We start from the raw sequence: 24147 nt of genomic DNA on the forward strand, positions 1-24147 counted from the left end.
GGAGTGCAGTGATGACAGCGCGGTGCAGGCCACATTGCAAGGCCTGGCGGGCTGGATTTGGCCCGCGGGCCTTGTGTTTGACACATGTGGGATAGAGCATCGGCCTGTGGACTGTCAGGTTTGATTCCAGTCAGGGGCATGTACCTTGGTTGCAGGCACATCCCCAGTAGGAGGTGTGCAGGAGGCAGCTGATCGATGTTTCTAACTATCCTTTTCCCTTCCTCTCTGTAAAAAATCAATAAAATATATTTAAAACAAAACAAAAACCAAAACCTCAGTGCTAAAAGTTTAAGACAAGGCCCCTTCTTTGCCTTGTAAAGAGAAGCTCACTCAGATCTTAGCAGAATAGTTTGGGAAACAAACACTTTTCATGCTTATTCTGTGTAAACCAAATTCAGGTGTCAGAAGTTTAAATAATAACAGATTCATTTGATCTTGAATTAAAAAAACATATAGAGATTATGGTTGCTGCCCTTAATTAACAATCTATAAAATTTATTTCAGAAAGTTTTTAATAGGTTGAGGCCACTTAGTCCTCCTATGATTTCTCACTTCTGAAAATGGCAGTTTAGTTTCTTTAGGTACAACAGCTACCGTTAGCTAAAAGGGGACAGAGGAACTTGAGTTTTCCTTATTGGAAGAAACTCTATATGGCAGCAGACACAAACAGTTATACCAAGTGCCACAGCAATTAACTTAAAAAAGATTGGTTTCCCATAGAAAAGACAATTTGTAGTCGCTTGTTAAAGTTAAGCATTTTAAAACTTCCTTTAAGCTTTTAAGATTAACTTACATTTAAAAATTATTTTCCATGTTTTTATATGTGCTAAAGAATTATTAATTTTATCCCAAATAATTTATAATGTTTAGTTTTAAAAAATAAGTTTAATTTCATAAAATAGCAAATATAATAGGAAGTAAAACTAGACTGATTTTTCTCTTTTTTTCTATCTTAAATATGCATTACTTGAGTGACTAAGAATAAGTAAATACAAATAACTAGATTTTGATTGGCATAGATCTAGTGATTATTTTCCTTGTTTTTAATAATCTATACTAATAAAAGAGAAACATGGAAATTGACCATCACTTCGTGACACCCACAGCCAATGAGGAATGAGTATGAAAATTAACCTAACAAAGATGGTGATGGCCCCGCCCCCCAGGCGCTTCAGGACTCTGGGCAGCAAGCCTCCTCAGTTGCACTCCACACCTGTCAACTGTCCTTTCAGTCTCCCTGTGGCCCAGCCCCCAGCCTCAGAGGCAACCCTCTGGTGCCTGAGGTCACAGCTCCTGGTGTATGGTGTCTCCCTCTATCCCACCCCTGCCCTGCAGTTCTGATAAACAAAACTCTAGCCTTGGAGCAGCCCTGCGGGTGCAGACACACACGGGAGCTCCCTTGGTGCACAGTTAGCACATCCTAGGAGCCCCGGGCCAGCCAAGGGGCGATGGTGGCAGCTCAGCTTTGTTTTGAATAGATCAAGGAGGCCACCTACACAGTAACCCAAATTATCAGATCTCCCTCCTCCCTATCTCCCCAAATCCAGAGGGGAGGGGCGATGGGTGTGGAGGGAGGGGGGGTGGGTGGGAAGCAGGGGTTGGAGTAGGAAGAGGATGAGGAAGGGGGCCAGTTGCATCCCACTTTCACAATGGGAAAGAAACCTGCTAGCACACCCAACCTGTCCAGTCCTCCCGCCTGCCTCACTCCTCCCACCTCTTCCCTTTCCCACCTCTCCCAGCACTGCACAGAGGAACTCTCCTGAGAAGGAGGGTGAGGAGGAAGCGGCGCTGGAGTGCGCAGGGCTTGCCACCACCACCGCCACTGCACAGGCTGCCTGAGTGAGCCTGCGGCATGCCGGCAGCCAGGAGAAGGAAGGCCTATTCTTGCACAAACCTTCGTGCATTGGGCTTCTAGAATGTTCAATAAAGCGTTCAAATTCCAGTGTTTGACAATTTGAATAGTACAACTCTTTATGGACATTTAATAGCTGTACTTGACTTTAGATTTTCATTTTATTATTTTTTTACTTTTTTTTGCTTTTACAAAGGATGTTCATGTATTTGCTTTGGAATGCGAAGTGGGCGATGGACAACGTATTTACCTTGTAACAAGCTATGTTCAACTTTGGTTTCATTATAAATCCCGGTAAGCAGTTTGTAAAGTCCAGCACGTTAAGTTACATTTCCTGCATCTAGTAATGTTTGTGAAATGAATTCAGACTGAATTGGCTTTGATAGTTCTCAATCACATAATTAGTTACTATCCATTTACTATTAGAATTGAATTGTGGAGCTTCCGTGTCACAACATTGAATTATCTCACCAGGTGCTGGGAGAAGAGTGTGTGTGTGTGTGTGTGTGTGTGTGTGTAGGTTCTGTTCTACATGTGCCCCATGATGACACAATTCCCCTCATCATTTTTCCTTGTTCAGATTACTACAAACTTTATGTTTGTGTAGGAAACCATCCACACTTCATTTAGCACAAGTTATCCTTTCATTATCAAGTCAGCATCTATTATTTTTTTAAATATATTTTTTATTGATTTCAGAGAGGAAGGGAGAGGGAAAGGGAGAGAGAGATAGAAACATCAATGATGAAAATCATCGACCAGTTGTCCCCTGCATGCCCCCCACTGGGGATTGAGACTGCAACCCAGGGATGTACCCTAATCTGGAATCAAACTGTGACTTCCTGGTTCATAGGTTGACGCTCAGGCACTGAGTCACACTGGCAGGGCTCAGCATGTTATTAACCCTGTTAAAGTCAAACTTGTGGGTGCCAGCAAGGATGTTAACTGCAAACATGAGCACGGAAAGCTCATTCAAGTCAGCTGATTCTGAATGTTTTAAACTAATTTTTAAAATATTATTTTCCTAATGAAAATAGTAAATTTAAAAATCCTATTAAAAAATTCATGGAATCCCAAGAATATGTAATTATGGGATTCCAGTGTGAGAAAGCTCTTTTCCCAAACAAAATTAGCTTCATGGTGACACCAAAAACAAATACAGAAGTGTTACATAAAATAAACTCATATGTAAATAAACAGTATGAAGTGGGCCATATTTTCCAGTTAAATAATATTAACCCTTTGCACTCCGAACCATTCTGGACATTGGCTACCAGCTACTCCGAACCATTCTGGACATTGGCTACCAGCTACTCGACGCTACTTTGCGAAACGTGCGTTGAATTAACTCAATTCCCCGTAATCACTAATAAACTGCAATGTCCCCTGAGAGGGGACATCCGAGTGATATGCTAGAATTCGGGACAGCGGAGTGCAAAGGGTTAAGAATGTGATTGTTACATTTTGTTTGTTGGAAACTCTTAATACTATGGTCGATAAACTTATGGTGAGTTGTTCAGTTCATCATGTTTTTGTTATAGCACTAGAGGCCTGGTGCATGAAATTCATGCATGGGTGGGGTCCCTAGGCCTGGCAGGCGATCAGGGTTAATTGGGGCTGGGCCAATCAGGGCCAGGCTGGAGAGGAGGCGACGGTTGCCAGACTGGGCATGGAAGGAACTGACGGAAAATGCCAACACCGCCATCATTGGTGCCATGTGGTTCCCCACCTCTCCCCCTTCCCTCACCACTGCGCTGCCATCATGGTGGGCGGGTGGCAGGCCAAGTGGGGCCTGCTGGCTGGCCGGGGTGAAGGACAGAGCGCGGGAGGTGGGCTGCCGGCCCCAAGGAGGGAGCCAGCCCTCAGACCCCTGGAAAAGGGGTCGGGTCCGCCACTATTCACCCCCGCTTCCCTGTCCCAGCCTCGGGGCTGGCCCCCAATTGGGGCCTATCGGCTGGGGGAGGTTGGCTGTGGGAGTGCACTGACCACCAGGGGCAGCTCCTGCATTGAGCATCTTCCCCCTGGTGGTCAGTGCATGTCATAGTGACTGGTAGTTCCAGTCATTCCCGTTGCTTATGCTTTTATATATATATATAGATATATGTAATTAAAACACCTAATATGGTATCTTGAGGTATAAGATCAAGTTCTATGATTTAAAAGTATCAGATACAAGGCTAACAATCATGAACTATTCAATTTAGAAAACATCTCTTACACTGCTATGAAGTCATTCCTGAAAACGCTGTTTGCAAGCTCTATTTTGATCTGGAATTTAACAAACTTGCCAATCCTGGAGCTGATGGAAAAAAGATGGTTGCATTACTCATTGAGGTAATTTACAGGCTCTGTTTTTTTTTCCTTACATCCATCTGTCTCTATTTTTATTCATTAAAATGAATAAAAATAGAGACAGATGAATCTAGCTTATGTAATATATAGGGTGTCCCCCAAAAATATATACACACTCTAACAGCTGATAACTAACTTAATTTTCACTCATTTTCAGGTTTAACTGATTTGAAATAATGAGTGAAGCTAGACTAAGCTTTGAACAAAGAAAATTTATCCTATAGTGCCACTAGACATTTTTTTATGGGGACACATAAAAGATAAAGTTTATGGTACAAAACTTGGTAATAGCTGATGAAGGTGCACAAATACCAAACAAAATTATTTTTGATGTTTTTGATTCCATTGCTTCGTGTTATCAGCAGTGCTTGGACCAGAACAGTCATCAGTTTGAAAACAGGCATTGACAGAAAAATTATTCATTTCTGTACATTCTTTTAAAGTTTTATAAAGTTTTTAAATGAACTGTATGCTAATAAACACTGATTTTATAATCATTCCAAGTGTGTATACTTTTTTTGGACATCCTGTGTAGGTTCCGTGGTTCTCCTCCTCTTACTTTTGACATTTATCTCTTAATATTGCTTCTCTGAGTAAACTTCTAAAAAGGAGTAAGTTCAATGTTGGTTCATATATTTTTTAACATTACTATATCCAGTAAAAAAAGGAGCATTGAGGACAAAGTGGCAGTTGAGGAATTTTCTGGATTTTTTGTTTTGTTTTTGTTTTTAATTCTCTGGCTTACATTATAAGTAGGTGGCTCTTGTAAAGATTAGGCAAAGTGAGAATTTACTGAAGAGGGTAGGATCAGAGAGCATTGGGGTGGGCTGGGGGTGCTATAATAGTGCCAGAACAGCATTAATAAATACAGTTTGTTGCATGACTCTTGGTAGCAGGGTGCTTGGCAGTTACAAACATTTAACCCTGCATGTTTTAGTACTAACTGTTTTTGCAAATGAGAAGACTGAGGCTTCAGGAGAAGCAACTGGTTCTTGGCTACATGGCTAATTCTCTGTTACACGTGCCAGGCGCTGTGCTAACCCTTTACCCTCGTTTTCTCTTTTCCTCCTTGCAACAGTCCCGAAAGTTAGGGTCTAGTATATCCCATTTTGCAGTTGAGGACTGTAAGGTTTGCACTTCACCAAAGTCACAGAGCTGTTAAGTGGCAAAGCCAGAATTCAAACGTAGATTTTTCTGACTTCAAATCTTGTGCTCCTGACCCAAGCTTGTTGCCTTACTATCCTATATCCTATATAATAATCCTATATAATAAAGAGGTAATATGCAAATTGACCATCACTCCAACACACAAGATGACCATCCCCATGGGGACACAAGATGGCTGCCACAAGATGGCCGGCAGGGGAGGGTAGTTGTGGGGGACCAGGCCTACAGGGGAGGGCACTTGGGGGGGACCAGGCCTGCAGGGGAGGGCAGTTAGGGGTGACCAGGCCAGCAGGGGAGGGCAATTAGGTGTTGATCAGGCTGACAGGGGAGCTGTTAGGGGGTGATCAGGCTGGCAGGCAGAAGCAGTTAAGGAAAATCAGGCAGGCAGGCAGGCAGGCAGGCAGGCGAGCAGTTGGGAATGAGCAGTCCTGGATTGTGAGTAATATTTGCACCAAGATATTTTAATTGTGCTCATGAAAAACATTTGTTTCTTGTGTTTTTAGCATGTTTGTAAAGCACTTCAAGAGTTATACAGAGTTAACTGTTCAGCTGAAGATGTTTTCAACTTAGATTCTAGCACTGATGAGAAATTTAGCCGCCATTTGATATTTCAACTCCATGATGTGGCGTTTAAAGATAACATTCATGTGGGTAAGTATACTGTTTTTATTTATTTTTACTGTTTTTTATTGATTTTTTTTGCAGAGAGGAAGGAAGAGGGATAGAGAGTTAGAAAAATTGATCAGCTGCCTCCTGCACACCTTCTTCTGAGGATGTGCCCGCAACCAAGGTACATGCCCTTGACGGGATTCGAACCTGGACCCTTTAGTCCACAGGCCAACGCTCTATTCACTGAGCCAAACCGGTTAGAGCTGTTTTTATTTATTTATTTATTTATTGTCCCAGACCACACCTTAGGGCTCATAAGGAATCTAGATGTGTAAACCTGAAAGTGTAACCAGCGTACTTGTTTCAGGATGGTAAATATAGAAACAGAGTCCCAGGTGTAAAATGAAGTCAGTCCAAAGGGGAACAAGTGGGCAGAATGGGAACACAGAAAACCAAGGTCTGAATAGAAGTCACAACCCTGATTGTTCATCCGACAGGGCAGAGCAGGCAGGTATTCCTAAGTTCCAACAGCAGACCATTGACTGAAGTCCGAGGACCTTGTACCCATTTCAGATCGACAAGTGCCTGACAATTTCCAGGGTGAAAGACATGAGCCTAGTCACATAACCACTGGTCTGTATGCAAGACTAGTGTCCGAGGTGCCCGGGCTCCTTATTTCCCGTGTGTTCTGTTAGCTTAGCTGTACATTGATTCTCTGGTCTCTCATTCCTCAGTGGTAGTGATGGTAGATCCTGTCTTTGTCCCCTGTTAACCTTGATGGTCATTCCCTGTCATGGCTCCAGTTACCATCTCTGTGCTGATGACTCTCAAAACTACTTCTTCAGTCAAGGTTATTGTTCTTGACACCAGACTCACACAGTCAGCTTCAAACTGCACATGACCAAACACCTCCCCTCACCCCTAGAACTTGCTGTTTCTCCTGTGGTGGATATATCTGTGAGTGGTGTCACCATCCATCCAGTTACCCAAGTGGAAGTGGTGTCACCTTTGACCTCTAGACGCAGTCCAGTGTCCTATTCAGTTGGCTAGCTAGAGTGATCTGTTTATGCCCCTGGAGGGCCTCAGGCCCTTGACGGATAACACGCTGCCTTCTGGAAAAAGCCCCCATCTTAGTTTTCACAGTGAGATCCCTGTGCTTTAGCCTCATCTCTCGACACTTGGCTCTTCTCGCTCTACTGGACTCCCACGGGCCCTGTTTTCTCCAGTCCGGGGCCTCTGCAGTCACTGCTGCTGCTGTCCAAAGGGGCCTGCCTCCAGCCAGGTGTGTTGAGACTCAGCGTAGAAATCCTCACCAGAGAAGCCTTTTCTGTGCAGCCTGAAGGCTGGGCTCGTGTCCTCTGGGTCACGGGACTGCCCAGCGCTGAGCAATCACCACTTCCTGAGGCAGTTTCCTGGTGCTTGTGTTTGTGTCTACTCCGCCTAATGTTTCTGGAGGGCAGGGAGAGTGTTTTTAGAGCTTATTACATAATAATATCTTTATCAATAACATTAATAATGGGATAGTAGCAGAGGCAACGATAATAAGTACTAGTAGGCATTTAATAACTTATTGATATGCTTGATATACTCTCTCCACACCTGACAGCATATCCTGGTCCTGTTAGCTCCCTGCCCAAGGTCAAAGGCCCGCAGGGCCTCCTGCACGCTGCCCTGGCACCTGGTTCTGAGCCAGGGCCCCACTGCTCTTAGCGCTGCCCACTCTCAGGGGGGTGTCATTCTGCGTTTCCAGGAAAATTAACTCTGTCCTTTTATATTTGTACTGGAGGCCCAGTGCACAAATTCGTGCACAGGGGAGGTCCACCGGCTGGCCCTACGGGGTGGACATGTCAGAAGGAGGAGATGGCGGGAGGTTGGCCAGCCTGCCTGCTCCGATTGGGGCCCAATCAGGGCCGGGCGAGGTCAGGGGAGGGGCTGTGGGTGATTGGCCAGTGGGCCCGCCCCCAATTAGGGGGGGGGGCGCGATCAGGGGCCAGCAGCCTGGGGGGAGGGGTCTTGGGTGGTTGGCCAACCTCCCGCCTGATCGGAGTGGGAGGGCTGATCAGGGGTGGAGCTGACTGTGGGGAGGGGCCGTGGGCCGATTGGGGTGGTGGGGGCCCATCATTGGCGAGGCCAGGTCGGGGAGGGGCTGCAGGCTGATCCAGGTGGGAGAGGCTGATCTGGAACTGGGCCGGCCTGGAGAGGGAAGGGCCGTGGGGGGTTGTGTCATGTCACCGCCCCCCCCCCCCCCCCCCCCAAATTGGGCTGGTTTGCTGGCCGCAGTAGGTGTCATAGTGACTGGTCATTCCAGGTGTTATGGCATTCCTGGTTGCTGGTTATTTATGTATCTAGATAGATTGCTTTGTCGTCCTTTGACATATGCTTTCACCTCACTCAGAATTTACCTCATTTCTCCTAATCCAGAAATAATCGTGTCTGTATATGATTGCAAGGATCAAATGCTTTTGCCCTCATTTTGATGTTTAGTGTTTATAAGACAGTGGGTTTATTTCTTTGAGTAAGGAGGTAATTAAGTCTAATTTGTAGAAAGATTTTTTAATTTAAAGCATGTACATCTTATATAACTTAGGGTTTATGCTATATGGTAACTAAAGTGACAAACTCAGATTATACGAGTTTTAAAGATTAAAATTAAACATTTCTACAGCATTGCATTCTCTAATCTTATTTACATGAAAGTAACAGGAGAGGCATGTTCCAATTTATAGTAACAGCTCAGTGCTAAAACCAAAAATAAAAAGGAGGCTTGCTGTGAAAAATTGGGTAGATTTGGGCCTAGATCTTAAGTTCAGTTTGTGAAAAAGAAGAATTAGATTAATCATGATTTTTTTCCTTAGGTAATTTTGTGAGAAAGATTCTGCAGCCTGCTTTTCATTTGATTGCCAGTGGAGATGATGAAGATGATGGTGGGATTCCAGAGACAACCGGCCAAGCATTTTCCCCTTTTTCTGAACCACCAATTAACCAAGGAGTTTCCTGCTGTGAAATGTCCACAGACACGGAGACTGGAGAGAGCCGGACATGGAATTCAGAGGCCCCGGGGAGGCTGGGGTCCGTGGAGCGGATCGGCCCTGACCTTTCCTTCCTCGTTGTGAAGGACCCTGCAGGGAAAAGGCGGCTCTTTGTAGATCTAGGTAAGTAGCATCAGCAGCTCTGTGAGACCGTCCTGTGCCCTTCCGTGAGGACGAGTCCGTGCCTGCTGCCGCCCTGTTCCCAGTGCCCGTGGGGTCACCAGCAGGACGGAGGCAGGGAGCTCGGGTTGCTGATCAGAGATCTCAGGGAGGTCCCGTGGGACGTAAACACCAGGCGTAATAGGACAGGGCAACATTTTTTTAGAAAACACTTTTATTGAAGTATAACATTCAGACAGAAACACGCATGATTTGTGAGTGTACAGGTCAGTGAGTTCCCACAAAATGGACATTTCCTGTCACCACATCACCCAAGACAAGAAATAGAAGGTGACAGGACCCAGCACCTCCTCCATCCCCTTCCAGGCACTACCCACTCCTCCGCAGAGCTAATCTCTCATCTACCCTCTAATACCAGAGACGAGAGAGAGAGAGAGAGAGAGAGAGAGAGAGAGAGAGAGAGAGAGGGAGGGAGGGAGGAGCGAGGGAGGGATCTTTTCTGAGATTAGCACCACAAATCATCACCATCTTGAAAGCTCTCTCATAGTCTGACTTTTCCCCTAACACGTTGTCCAGCCTTTCTACTTATTTACTAGGAGGATTGCCTCCAAAATACTCTAGTTTGCTATTTCTGGATGCGGCATTCTTGCCATCTCCAATTTATTTTAATTTCTGTGTTGCTTTTGCTTACATCTGGTAAAATGTAAAATGTATTTTTTTAAAATATAGTATTTATGTATGTATTTTTGTCCTTGAAGGTGACTTTATTCACCTTCATTTTATTGGTTTTTTGAATTAAGATATAATTGACATACAACATTAGTTTGAAGTGTACAAAATTAATTTGAAGTATGCAGCATAATGATTTGATATTTGTACATATTGCAAAATTATCACCACAGTGAGTCTAGTTGATATCCATCACTGGACATAGTTACAGAAATTTTTCTTTCTTGTGATGAGAACCTTTAAGATCTTCTCTCTTAGCAGCTTTCATATATGTGATACTGCATTTTTTAAAAACTATATTTTTATTCAGAGAGGAAGGGAGAGGGAGAGAGAGAGATAGAAACATCAATAATGAGAATCATTGCTCAGCCTCCTATACACCCCCTACTAGGGACTGAGCCTGCAACCTGGGCATGTGCCCCTGACTGGAACCGAACCCAAGACCCTTCAGTCCGCAGGCTGACACTCTGTGTACTGACCCAAAGCAGCCAGGGCACGATATGGTATTAGTAACCAGAGTTGCCATGCGGTACCTAGATCCTCAGGACTTCCTTATCTTAGAGCTGGAAGTGCTTATCTTTTGACTTCCCCTTTAACCCACTTGGCCCATTTCCCAACCGAGGCAACCGAGAAGTGGCCGTTCTCTGTATCTATGAGCTGGTTTGGGTTTGTTTTTCTTTTTAGATTTCACACTATAAGTAAGATCATTTGGTATTTGTTTTTGTCTGGCTTATTTTATTTAGCATTATACCCTCCAATCCATACAAATAGTCACAAATGATAGCATTTCTTTGTTTATTTTGGCTGAATGAAATTCCATTGTACAGTAGTTCCCTTAATCTGATGGGGATATGTTCCAAGATCCCAGTAGATGCCTGAAACTGTGGGTAATCCTGTACCCTATGTATATTATTTTTTTCCTATACATACACACCCATGATGAAATTTAATTCATAAATTAGGCACAGTAAAAGATTAGCAACAATAATTAACAAAATAGAATAATTATAACAATATACTAAAGTTATATGAATGTAGTCTTTCTCTTACTCTTAAAGTTCTTTTCTTTCCAATTTAGATTGCTTTTATTTATTTAGTACTGTACTGTACTCACCTTTCCACTTAAATGAAGCACTGTCTGACTTTTTTTTTTGCCAGTATTACTGCTCTTTTTCTCAGGGTCAATATTATCCTCCTATATAATAAAAGGCTAATATGCAAATTGACCGACCAGTCGCTATGACATGCACTGACCACCAGGGGACAGATACTCAACGCAGGATACCCACAGGAGGAGCACTGCTCAGTCAGAAGCCGGGTGAGCGCAGCAGCAGTGGCAGGAGTCTCTTCTGCCTCTGAGGCAGCGCTAAGGAGCAGCGAGCAGGTGGGCAGTGAGGAGCAGGGGCTCCCCGGCTACAGGAGGGATGTCTGACTGCCAGCTTAGGCCCGCTTCCTGCAGGAAGAGAGCCTAAGCCAGCAGGCAGACATCCCCCGAGGGGTCCTGGACTATGAGAGAGTGCAGGCCGGGCTGAGCCCCCCCCAGAGTGCATGAATCTTCATACACCGAGCCTCTAGTATAAAATCAGGGTCAGCTGAACACAAGCACTGCAACTCTGCAAGATGACCTGATAACGAAGATGGTTATAAATGACAAATGGGCGAGAAAGGAAAGGATGATTCATGCTCCTTGCAGGCTGAAACAGGATGGCGTGGGATTTCATCAACTCAGAACAGCACACAATTTAAAATTTATGGATTGTTTGTTTCAGGGATTTTCCATTTAATATTCTCAGAACATGGTTGACCACAGAAACTAAAACCTCGGAAAAGGGGAGGTTACTGTATATATGTAGTTTGTTGGTGGAATCCTTAAAGCTTTTTACACATAATATCACACCATCTGCAAATAGAGTTCTTTCTTTCCAATTTGGATTCCTTTTATTTTTCTTAACTAATTTCTGGGTAGAACTTTCAGTACTTTGTTGAATGGGTGGTGAGAGTGGGCATCCTTATCTAATTTCTGATTTATCAGAAAATTTTTAGCACTTCCTGTGTATGATGTTAGCTGTGGGCTTGTCACATGTGGCCTTTATTATGTTGAAGTACAGTCCCTCTGTATTCACCTTGTTGAGAGTTTTAACCATAAGCGGATGTTGAATATTGTCAGTTGTTGCTGTTGTTTGCATTTATTGAGATAGTCATATGATTTTTATCTTTCATTTTGTTAATGTGGTATATGGTTTGTTTTTTGGATATTGAAGCATCTTTGCATCCCTGGAATAAATCTTATTTGATTATGGGGTATGATTCTTATAATGCATTGTTGAATTTGGTTTGCTAATACTATTTTGAAGATTTTTATATCTATGCTATCAGATACATTAGCCTGTAATTTTGTTTTCTTGTGGAATCCTTGTCTGGTTTTGCTATCATTTTAGCCTTGTAAAATGAATTTGTAAGTGTTCTCTTTATTTTCTTTTTGGAAGATTTTGAGAACTATTGGTATTGATTTTTGTTTGAATATTTGGTAGAATTCACATTTAAAGTCACCTGGACCTTTGTGGGGAGGTTTTGGATTACTGCTTCAATCTCCTTACTAGTAATTGACCATTCACATTTTCTGTTTCCTCATGGTTCAGTATTAGAAGACTGTTCCTAAGAATTTATCTATTTATTCTAGGTTGTTGGCATGTGATTGTTGTAGTCTCTTATGATCCTTTATATTTCTGTGGAATCAGTTATAACATCTCCTCTTTTGTTTCTGACTTTATTTAAGTCTCTCCTTGCCCACCTTCCTCCCCATCCCCCGAGCCAACCCATGAGTCTAGCTAAAGGTTGTCTTTATCTATTCAAAGAACTGGTTTTTGGTTTCTTTGATCTTATCTATTATTTTTTTAGTCTCTATTTCATTTACTAGTACATCTGCTCTGATCTTTGGTATTTCCTTCTAACTTTGGGCTTTTTCTTCCTTTTTTTAGTTCTTTGATGTGTAAAGTTAGGTTGTTTGAGATTTCTGTTGCTGTTTTATTTTATACTAGAGGCCTGATACATGAAATTCATGCACAGATATGTGTGAGGGGGTCCCTCAGCCCGGCCTGCACCCTCTTGCAATCCGGAAATGCTGTCTTCTAACTGCTCGCCTGCCTGCCTGCCTCATTGCCCCTAACCACCTCTGCCTGCCTGCCTGAGGGTCTATACATTTATGTAAGAGGGTATTAATGTTCCAGACTATTATTGTTTTGCTGTATATTTCTTCTTTTTGGTGTATTAATATTTCCGTTATATACTTATGTGCTCCTTCATTGGTTGCATAAATATTTACAAATGTTTTATCTTCTTTTTGGATTGACCCCTTAATTATGTAATGCCTTGCTTTGTCTCACCATAATCTTTGATGGGTTTTGTTTTTGAATCCATTCAGTCATTGCTTTCTCTTTTGATTTAAGTTTTTAATCCAGTCACTTTTAAATATATTTTATTGATTTTTTACAGAGAGGAAGGGAGAGAGATAGAGAGCTAGAAACGTCGATGAGAGAGAAACATTGATCAGCTGCCTCTTGCACACCCCCTACCGGATGTGCCTGCAACCAAGGTACCTGCCCTTGCCCGGAATTGAACCTGGGACCTTTCAGTCCGCAGACCGATGCTCTACCACTGAGCCAAACCGGCTTCGGCAATCCAGTCACTTTTAAAATAATTATTGATGAATACATACATATTGCCATTTTGTTGTTTCCTGGCTGTTTTATAGTTCCTCTATTCCTTTCTGCTCTCGCTCTGTTTCTTTGTGGTTTGATGATTTTCTTTAATGGTATGTTTAGATTTCTTTCTCATTATCTTCTGTGTATCTACTCTAGATTTGTGCTTTGTGATTACTATGAGGTTTACATATAACAACATAACAATATGTAGCAAATTTGTAACTTTGAATGCATTCTAAAGTTCTATATTTTTACTATCTATGTTTTTGATATCACAGTTTACATTTTTTTATTTTCTCGATCCCTTAGCTAATTATTATACTTAGCAGTTTTTCATACTTGCTTTATAAGTGATTAATCCACTACTTTTACTAGACATAAACCTTTACAAGTGTAATTTATACTTTCATATGTTTTCCTATTATGAGTTAGTGCTCGTGGGTCAGCTCTAAGAGGTCCCTTGAACATTTCTTGTAAGGTTGGTTTAGTGGTGATGAACTCCTTAACTTTTGCTTGTCTGGAAAACTACCCTTTAATATGAATGACTTCGCCAGTGTTGGGGAAAGCCCCAAAAGTCTAAATTCAGGATGGATTCTGAGGAACTGACACAGAGCCTTACTCAAATTCATAAAAGCTTTAATAGGAGAAACACATACAGGGGCAAAGCGGTGGCTCCCGGTGGTGGCGGGCTAGGAAAAATCCACACCCCTCCCAAGACAGAGTTCCCTTTTTAAAAATACATTTGTATTGATTTTTTAATTGTATTCCTCTGCCCTGTGAATTATGTATGATACTTTCTTGTATTTTCTCTTTGTTAAAGTTCTCACTGATTCATAGGTTGACACTCAACCACTGAGCCACGCTGGCTTGGCTTTTATTGATTTTAGAGAGGAAGGGAGAGAGATGATGAGAGAGAATCATTGATCTTGATCAGCTGCCTCCTGCATGCCCCCTACTGAGGATCGAGCCCACAACTCTGGCATGGACCCTGATAAGGAATGGAACTGTGACCTCCTGGTTCATAGGTCAACACTCAATCATTGAGCCACACCGGCCAGGCCAGAGTTTTTTTTTTGTTTTTTTGTTTTTTTAAACCAGATGATGGGTAGTTGTATAAAACTCGCAAGAAAACAAAGTATCATTCCCTCCTCCTCTTCCTCTTCCTCTTCCTCTCCTTCCTCCTCTCTCTCCTCTCTTTTCCTTCCTCTCCCTCTCTCTCTATCCCTTTCCCTTCTAGGACTCCTATAATGTGTTAGTCTGCTTGATGTGTGGTCCTCTAGTCCCTTAAACTGTTTTCACCTTTTACATTCTTTTCTCTTTTTGGTTCTCTGAGTGATTTCATTCTCTGCCCTGTCTCTAGTTCACTGATTCTCTCTTCTGCTTCATCTACTCTGCTATTGAACCCTTGTAGAGTCTTTTTCAGTTTAGTTATTGTATTCCTCTGCCCTGTGAATTATGTCTGATATTTTCTCATATTTTCTATCTCTTCGTTAAAGTTCTCACTGTTGATCCATTTTCCTCTGAGTTTGTTGAGCATCTTTATGATCAGTACATTGAACTCTGTATTGGATAAATTAGTTGACACATTGCGGGCCAGTACTTTTATTGCTAGCTTTACCCAGTGGCCAGATAAGTTTCTATTGAATGAGTACAAAAAGTTTTATGTAAATGTTAAAGGCGCGCTTTAAAATTAAATACCCACTTCATTTTGAAGTTATTTATTACATGTTCTTACTAATTAAAATCTTGTTAAAGAATTCCCGTGTCTGGCCACAGCCTTAAAACAGAAAACACGAGAATTCTCGTGATCCGTCCGCAATGTGTTAATTTCATTAAGAATTTTTTTTCCTAAGTTTTATCTGGTTCTTTCATTTGGGACATATTCCTTTGTCTCCTCATTTTTCTTAATTCTCTGTGTTGGTTTTTATGCATTAGATGAAACCGCCACCTCTCCCAGTCTTGAAGGGCTGGCTTTGTGTAGGAGATTAACGTTCTGTTTAACCCTGGCTCTTGTCAAGCCTTCATGATTGTCCAAGCAGGCTTTTTTATTATTATTATTATTAATCTCTAATAACTCCTAGGAGTTGAGGGTGTGCCAGAAACAGTCTATGTCCCAGAAGGGAGCATCTCAGCACCTAGATTGATGCTGATTGGAAGCCGTCCCTCAGGCTGCGGCTTTTAAAGAATGCAGATGACACAGTCCTGGCCTCTGGGCTGAAAGGGTGAGCCCCAGGGCTGCCAGAGCCAGGCCATCTGGAGGTGTTTCCTGAGCAGGAGGCACAAAACTCAGGTGCTGGACAGTGTCTGAGCTCCTTCATGGGGCATGCCAGTGAGCGGTAGCGAGGTGGAGGGAGAGGGCAAAGATAGGGTCCCTGCTTACCTTCTCTGGGAGGAGCTCTGTGGCCTCAAAATCGTGTGCCAAACCTGAAACCTGCAACCGAGGGGCAAGCTCTAAGGCAAGCAATTAAGATTCTTTCATAGAAAAGCTGTGTTTCAGCCTGCAGTCTGTGCAGTGCCCAAGAGCTTACAGTCCTATGGGACCCAAAATACAAGGCAATCAAGGGGTGCCCCCTGAGTGGCAAGGGGGCATCAGACGAGTGTCGAAGCGCCCCTCTGGGAGATAGTGGTGCTCTGGACTCAGCCTGAGAGCACAGAGGAGGGAGGCTGAGGGCGCGCCCAGCTGGCACCGGCTGGAGAAAGAAAGCAGAAAGGGCACAGAAGAAAAGATGGTGCCAGTGGCTGTATGCAGAGGGATGGCAGGAAGATGGTGCCCACCAGCCTCCATCCCCAGAGGGTGTGTGAGCAGGCCCCCCCCTCCCCAGACCCCCACTTTAAACCAGCAAATGGGTTTCTTGCACATCAAGTCCGGTGCTTTTCAAAGGGCTGCTTCCGGGCCTGTTGGCCAGGGCCCGCAGGGTTCCCTGGTGTGCACCCCAGGTGACCTTCACAGCCAGGTGTTTGGGAGGTTTTGTTTCCCAGTTGCTGGTTTTAAAAGTTGGGGATCCCCAGGAGGATTTCAGGGTTCCACCCTCCCCTCCCCCATGTGGTGGGTCACCCTGCCAGGGTGAGAATGTCTCAGCCTTTCCTACCTGCTTTGATGTGGCCTCCTTTCATTTTCTCTCTGTGAAGGGGACTCCCACCAGATTCTAGGTTTTTTCCAGAGTTCGTTTTTCTATCTATAGTTGAGTTCGTTGTGACCACAGGAAGGGCTGAGTTCAGGGTCTTTCTAGGTTGCCAAGGATGAATCAGAACTATTGTTTCTCCTAAAAATGCTATGCAACTAATTTCACACTTGCTGACTATAAAAACAACTGAAAGCATGCGTTCATACTGCTGTGTTAATTTTTTTATATATAGGAGTTTACACACGAAACAGGAACTTCCGGCTGTACAAGTCATCAAAGAGAGGAAAGCCAGCGGTGCTGGAGGCCGCGGAAGATAACAGGTTTTCTCTCAGGGAGCCAGAGCGCGCGTCTGAAGAGGAACAGTACTTCCTGTCTTCCCTGGTCAGCAATGTCAGGTGTGTGGTATCACAACTAAACCCGTGTGTGTTCACGAATTTTACACAGTGAAGGGCATCGCACAGCACTGACATGTAAGTTGTGTAGACTCATTCTACCTTAAAAAGCAAGAAAGTCAGTTCTTAAAATTCTAGGTTACTGCTTTTTGTCTATTAACTGAAACATAATAGTAAAATCTATTTTCTAACCACAGAGTATTCTGTGTCCTTTTATAATTATGTTTTATATATTTTTCCAGTCTTTCTAAAATGATTAACATTTCTCTAAAGAAAATAGAAAGTTTTATTGCATTTAGAAATATAATTACTATTAACATTTCTTTTTTTTCAGATATGCACAAACATATATAATTTATGTAACTCCTATCATTTAAAAAATATTTGTTGAGATTATATGGTATGTCACCTGTTTTATCCACTCAACATATTCTGAATATTTGCCAAGTTAATAGTTTGCCAGCAGTTAATTATAAGTAAAACTTTTTATACCTATATAATTTTCCATTGTATTCATATACTCTAATTAGTTTTATTGTTGAACACTTAATTTTATATGTTGTGGTCATTTAAAAAAGTGTGAGCCGAAACCGGTTTGGCTCAGTGGATACAGCATCGGCCTGCGTCCCTGGTTTGATTCTGGTCAAGGGCATGTACCTTGATTGCTGGCACATCCCCAGTAGGGGGTGTGCAAGAAGCAGCTGATCGATGATTCTCTCTCATTGATGTTTCTAACTCTCTATCTCTCTCTCCCTCCCTGTAAAAAAATTTTTTTTTTAAAGTGAAAGACATCTTTCAATATAAATATTTGCCATTAGCCCAGCCAGTGTGGCTCAGTGCTTGAGCATCAACTCATGAATCAGGAGATAACGGTTTGATTCCTGGTCAGGGCTTGTGTCTGGGTTGCAAATTGAATCCCCAGTAGGGGGCATTCAGGAAGCAGCCAATCAATGATTCTCTCTCATTATTGATGTTCCTATCTCTCTCTCACCCTGTCCCTTCTTCTCTCTGAAATAAATTTAAAAATAATATACATATACTGTGTGTATACGTGTGTGTGTGTGTGTGTGTGTGTGTGTGTGTGTATTTATTTTTTTGCCTTTAATCCCCTTGATTCTAGGCTTGCAATTTTTGTTAGTCCAAAGAACTAAATTACTTTAACTTGCTCTTCCTTTGCCTTTCCCAGATACAAACTTAAAAAGAAATCCACAGAAATGGATTTAATAAAACGTGTGAAGCATTTGCCGCAGGGAAGACTGTCCCTGGTTGTTAATGTACAGCAGTCCCAGGAAGGCGGGGAGACGGCTGCTTGTCTTCAGACGTTTCTGGGCTGAGTTCTTCCATGACATATCTCTGAAGTGATGTCAAAGTATTAGTCTCCTCACCTTTAAAGTGGAAATAATATTTGCATCTGTCTTACGGAGTTGTTAGGATTCAGGGGTCTTCAAACTACGGCCCTCGGGCCACATGCGGCCCGCAGAGGAGTCTGATCCGGCCCGCCAGGTTTTTTGGGCAGTGAGCGCAGCCGAGGTGTTACAGTAGGAATTAGTAGTTCATATAGTCCGGCCCTCCAGCTCTCTGAGGGACCGTGATCTGGCCCCCACTTTAAAAAGTTTGAGGACCCCTGGAAATTAAAAAACTGCATATAAAATATTGATGCTGCCAAAACCGGTTTGGCTCAGTGGTAGAGCATCTGTCTGCGGACTGAAAGGTCCCGGGTTCGATTCCGGTCAAGGGCATGTACATTGGTTGCGGGCACATCCCCAGTAGGGGGTGTGCAAGAGGCAGCTGGTCGATGTTTCTTTCTCATGGACGTTTCTAGCTCTCTCTATCCATTCCTCTCTGTAAAAAATCAATAAAATATATTTAAAAAAATAAATGAAAATAAAATATTGATGCAGTGCCTGGCACACAGTATCTGCTCAGTAAATGTTGTAGTAGTGGTGGCAGGTTCTGCGATCCAGTCGTGTGAGAGTAGTGTGAAACTGTATGACAGTTGCTGCCCCCGTTGATGGCACCAGAATAAGATCACATTCTATCATGTATGGAAAAGCCACATAGGGGACCTGAGATAGATACAGCCTGAGGCACCCCATTTCTTTTGTAGCTTCAATATTAATTTCACAGAAATGCAGAGTTCTACGGACTTAGGGCTTCCTTTGTTGTCTTTTGTGTATCCAAGTAGAGGATTTCGTTCTGAAATTAAAAGCAAAATTCTTTACAGTTATGAATGTATCTTTTACTTTTGTTCATTTCAATCCATTTTTCCTTTGCTGTCACCTGCCTTTTCCTTCTCTTCTTCCATTTATTCACACTTTTACATCATTGAAACCAACATTTCAGAGGCTCTGTCTGTCTGAGGAGTTACACTTTCGCCCATCGCTTCGGCAGCCTTGCCGTCCTCGCTCACTCTGCAGGAAGGTGGTTAAGTGGTCACCACACTTCTCTTTTCATGTGGGTAGGATTGGTGCTCTTATGGGCAAATGTGGCATAAATGTCCTGGCATAACAGCTGTTTGAATAGAGGATTTTAACATGGAATTCTTTGAAATTGTTTCTTTTCTGTAGCTCTGTCTCTTTAATTCTAATAATATTATTTTGTTTCTTGAACATATTTTCTTCAGATTCTCAGATACCTTACGAGTACTTAGATGTGATGCATCCGAGAATAAACAGAAACAGGCTGGGCATTTAAATAGTACCAGCACTTCAGGTAATTTTACAAAACTAATTTTCTGTGAAAATTTAAGGATGTTAAATCTGTTTTGACTTTAAAATTTTAAGTCTTATATATTCATATTTATTGATCTTTTAAAATGACCAAGTTTCTATCCAAAATGAAAATTAAAAAGAGATATTTTAAAAAGCGTATTCACTGGGAAGTATATCATTTTGGGAAAAAAACAAAAAACAAAAACCCTACCAAAATAATATATTGCTGGTATAAAATGAACACATATTAAAACACGGGTTCGCTTCATCTTCTGTCTGCAAAGGGATGACCACTGTCGGTAGCTTCCTATCTAACCAGGAGGGTTTTTCCTGTATTTCCAGGAATAGGGAGAGCATCTCATTGTTTTAATGGCTGCAGTTTCTCATGAAAATATAGTCTTGATTCCTAAACTGAAGAACATACAGTGGTTTTTCTAAGATTTCCTACATAAACTCTCCAGTGAACATTTTTATATACATATTTGGGGCTATTATTTACTAGAGGCCTGGTGCACGAAATTTGTGCACGTATTGTGGCCTTCTGGCTACTGGCAGGGGCCTTCCTTCTGGCTGCCAGCTGCCAGCCAGGGCCTTCCTTCCCCAGCTGCCAGCTGCTGGCCGGGTCCTTCCTTCGTTCCATGCCGTCCCCTGGTGGTCAGTGCACATCATAGCAAGCAATCAAACTCAGTCTCCTGGTCAAATTCCCAAGGGGACACTTTGCATATTAGCCTTCTATATATATATATATAGATAATAGTGAAAAAAATGAAACAATCTAAGTGTACAACAAAATGGGATTGGTTCATAATATAAAATTTTCTGAAGTCATTTAATTAAAATTTATAAAGTCTATAAAATATGGAAAATATCCACTTATGTTGAGAAAAAGTAGACTCGCTTATATATTGAGGTATGATCACAACTTTTTTTTTAAAAGACGAATATTACATAACTAACATTTATTTCTAGACATTGTTTTGGAGTTTGTTTCTCTTATTTTTGCTTTAATATATTTCCAAATTTTCTCCAATCATGTATATTATTTTTGTAACTGAAATACAGACTTTTAGAAAAGTAGATTATTCTATTTTAAATGTTGAATGAGATTGTAAATAAATTATTTAAATTATTCCAGTAGACTTTTAGATACAAACTGTAGCTGAATTGTCAGTGCCCTGCAGCTAAAGACCACCAGAGAACACATTGTGTTGAGTAAGCTGTTTGTTACTGGTCACAGCAATGGAGAACGCACACCATGGGAGCCATGGGCAGCTCAGTGAAGGGTGCTAGGACTCGGGCCTGAGTTAGGGAGAGTTCTGTGATATCTTGAGAAATCTTACCTAGAAAGAAGACAGACTTCAGGGAGACTAACGCTGTAACTGGTTAAGAAACAGCAATTAATTATATTAGACAAGATAAGGTTATATTTGAACATTTCTGTGGCTTGGAAAACATCCGTTCGTTTTGTCTGTGTTCAGACGTGGTTTCAGAGTGTTTATTTTTGTCTTGAATCATCATGGCCACAGAATGACCGCATCTGATGCTGAAGTTGTGTGAAATAGTATGTGATGAGCGAACACAAGGGCTGAGCTGAGATACCTGGCCACCTGGTAGCCACACTCAAGCCTATCTCAGAAGACCAGGCCAGCTCCTGGGTGGAAGGGACTTCACTCCCTTATCAGACTCAAGAAAGGAATTGATATGATTATTACATGCTTTTGGTAATAATTAGTTGACATTTGGCTTAATTGAGAGGTTTGAATTTTACCTGCTTCCTTGTATGATAATAAAAATCCATGACTGGTTAGGAGGAACAATGAAAAAAAGGGAGAGTGGGAACCAAGGGGGAGGAGGTAATCAAAATTATACCAGACAACTTAAATCAAAACCTCAACTTTAACCATTATCATTTATAACTAATTTTTCTCTCTGTTGCAGTAGAAAGCATTGAAGGTTTTCAGGGCTCGCCCTACCCTGAAATTGATCAGTTCGTTCGTTCTTTGGTGAATAAAAATGGCATTAAAGGAGGTAAAGATAATCATATTCTTTATTAACTGTTTTATGATAGAGTAAAAATGCCCTTATAAACATTATTTGCATTTTAGGGATTCGGCGATGGAACTACTTTTTTCCAGAAGAATTATTGGTTTATGACATTTGTAAATATCGCTGGTGTGGAAACATTGGAAGAGCCCACAAGAGTAATAATATCATGTAAGTAATATTGTTTATTCATAAGTTCTACATTTCTAACCAATATTTTTAATATTTATAATTTTTAAAGTTGGAAATATAAAAATGATTGTTTTTATAACCTATATATATAACCTATATATATAAAAGGCTAAATTGACTCGTGCATGCGCGATACATATAAAGCTCTCACTGGTGCCAGTCACATGCATGTGTTTAGATCTGTCATTGTCGATCGTGAATTTGGTTGACACTTCTATGATAGAGAAAGGGCGAATAGTGATATTAAAATATTTCTTCTAATTAATTTCCTTTCCATGTGCACAAATTTCATGCACCAGGCCACTAGTGTAGTTATACCAGGCAGTCCTCAGGTTACATCTTACTTGATTTACATCATTTTGTGGTTACGTCACCATCTCCCATTTACAGTATTTATTAAAAAAAAAAAAAAAAAAATTCTGTCATTTTGACATACTTATGTGCTTTGTTATTATTTATTTACCCAAGTAAAGGTCAGGGATTATCTTTCTTTTAAATGTTTTTTTACTGTTTCACTTCATTACTATTGTATGTGCTTCGTGTGAGTGACATATATACTTATGTAGGTGGGTTCTGACTTACGGCAAAAATCAGTTACATTGCGCTGTAGGAACAGATCTCCAATGTAACCCAAGGACTACCTGTAATTCAGTTTATATTTAGTTTGGATATAACATGTAACTTGAATATTTTAATTACAACCTTCCACCCAGAACCTATCCTCTTCATTTGCACTGTATTTGGTAAAATAACCTCATAGATGGCATAACCTTGAGAAAACTAAGGTAGGATGCACTGGGGCTAAAAGAAACGAGATAGTAGATGATGAACAATGGTGGGAGGTCTCTCTCCTGTTGCTGTTGGCCTCTGACACCTTACGGAGTCTAAAGCTCAATGGAACAAATTTGGACAAGGAGGAAACTTCTCAGCGTTGAGAGTTGGAGTGAAGGTTATGTTTACGTGTCCAAGACAAAGAATAGTATAGAAGGAAACCACTATTTCCTGAATGCTTGCTGTCCATGCCAGGCCGTTTCAATTTTAGTTTCTTTTTAATCCCCTGGCAAAGGACAGGAAGTTAAGGATGAAGTAAAACCAGAAAAGAATTTTAAATAATAATAAAAGAATATGTTTAGAACAGGGATAGAGTAGAAACCCAGTAGTTATCTCTCTATATAAAAGTCTAAGCAACAGAACGACAAAATGACCAAACAACTGACTCGCCAACCAATCACTATCTCATGTCTGGTACATGGGCTGTATGTGCTGGACATACAGAGGTCTCAGTTCTGACAGTAAGTAGATAAACAGCATAATTTCATAACACCAGAGGCCCAGTGCATGAATTCGTGCACAGTGGGGTCCCTCAGCCTGGCCAGTGATTGGGGCTGAAGGGGGACAGCACTATCTTAATTGGTGGGTACAGAGTTGAAAATATATTTTTTCTTGGGATATATATATATTTTCCCCCCTTGAGTCCACTTTTGTATGATATTTTTGGCAATCAGTTTTCTTTTGCTTGGTTTATATTTTTCACTTTTTGAATTTTTAAGTTTTCTCCATCTTTAAGAATCACCATAACTCTTATAAAGAGCATGTAGCTGAATTTTATTTATCTATTCTATTAAATAACTTTATTTTTTTTACCATAAAGGATTTTGGTTGATCTGAAAAATGAAGTTTGGTATCAAAAATGTCATGACCCCGTATGTAAAGCAGAAAACTTCAAATCTGACTGTGAGTTATTAAATTTGACATTTAGCACAAAGTGAAGACTAGATGTCTATGTAAAACAGTTTCACTCTTTCCGATTCAGGTTTTCCTTTACCTGCTGAAATATGCCTCCTGTCTCTTCTCAAAGAGGTAAGTGCAGATTTTAGTTTCTCTCCTAATTGACTAATCCTGGGCTCAGCGTATACATGAGCTGTGAGTAGTGTCCAGTTTTTACATGCACTGTGGGGAAATGAGTGGTTGTGACTGTTCCTCAGTGCACCCCGTCCTTCTGCGCTGCTCCATACAAAGTTGTAGATAGCTATTAACCAGTCCCTCTGCTAGAAAAGTGTGTTTCTCTACAAAGTATACAAAAACACTCATCTTTGTGTTTCTTTAAACTAGATCCATAGGAAGA

General features: G+C 41.5%; 1 protein-coding gene across 4 annotated transcripts in view; it reads left to right on the forward strand.

Moving 5' to 3' along the window:
- Positions 1 to 24147, forward strand: part of PRIMPOL (primase and DNA directed polymerase) — a gene marked incomplete at its 3' end in the record, with an annotated part of 31618 nt that overhangs the window by 5563 nt on the left and 1908 nt on the right. For 2 of the 4 annotated variants that reach the window (XM_084879628.1, XM_084879631.1), the window contains exons 3-12: positions 2049 to 2146; positions 4057 to 4186; positions 5875 to 6022; positions 8836 to 9132; positions 16917 to 17079; positions 19700 to 19788; positions 21726 to 21815; positions 21893 to 22001; positions 23674 to 23756; positions 23836 to 23882. In XM_084879628.1, the coding sequence (XP_084735754.1) occupies positions 2049 to 2146; positions 4057 to 4186; positions 5875 to 6022; positions 8836 to 9132; positions 16917 to 17079; positions 19700 to 19788; positions 21726 to 21815; positions 21893 to 22001; positions 23674 to 23756; positions 23836 to 23882 (1254 nt within the window). The remainder of the gene's footprint in view (positions 1 to 2048; positions 2147 to 4056; positions 4187 to 5874; positions 6023 to 8835; positions 9133 to 16916; positions 17080 to 19699; positions 19789 to 21725; positions 21816 to 21892; positions 22002 to 23673; positions 23757 to 23835; positions 23883 to 24147) is intronic. The other 2 variants (XM_084879630.1, XM_084879629.1) reach the window with 1 other exon arrangement.

This window comes from Pipistrellus hanaki, assembly GCF_964339955.1.
Source record: "Pipistrellus hanaki genome assembly, chromosome: 3".
Lineage (NCBI taxonomy): Eukaryota > Metazoa > Chordata > Mammalia > Chiroptera > Vespertilionidae > Pipistrellus > Pipistrellus hanaki.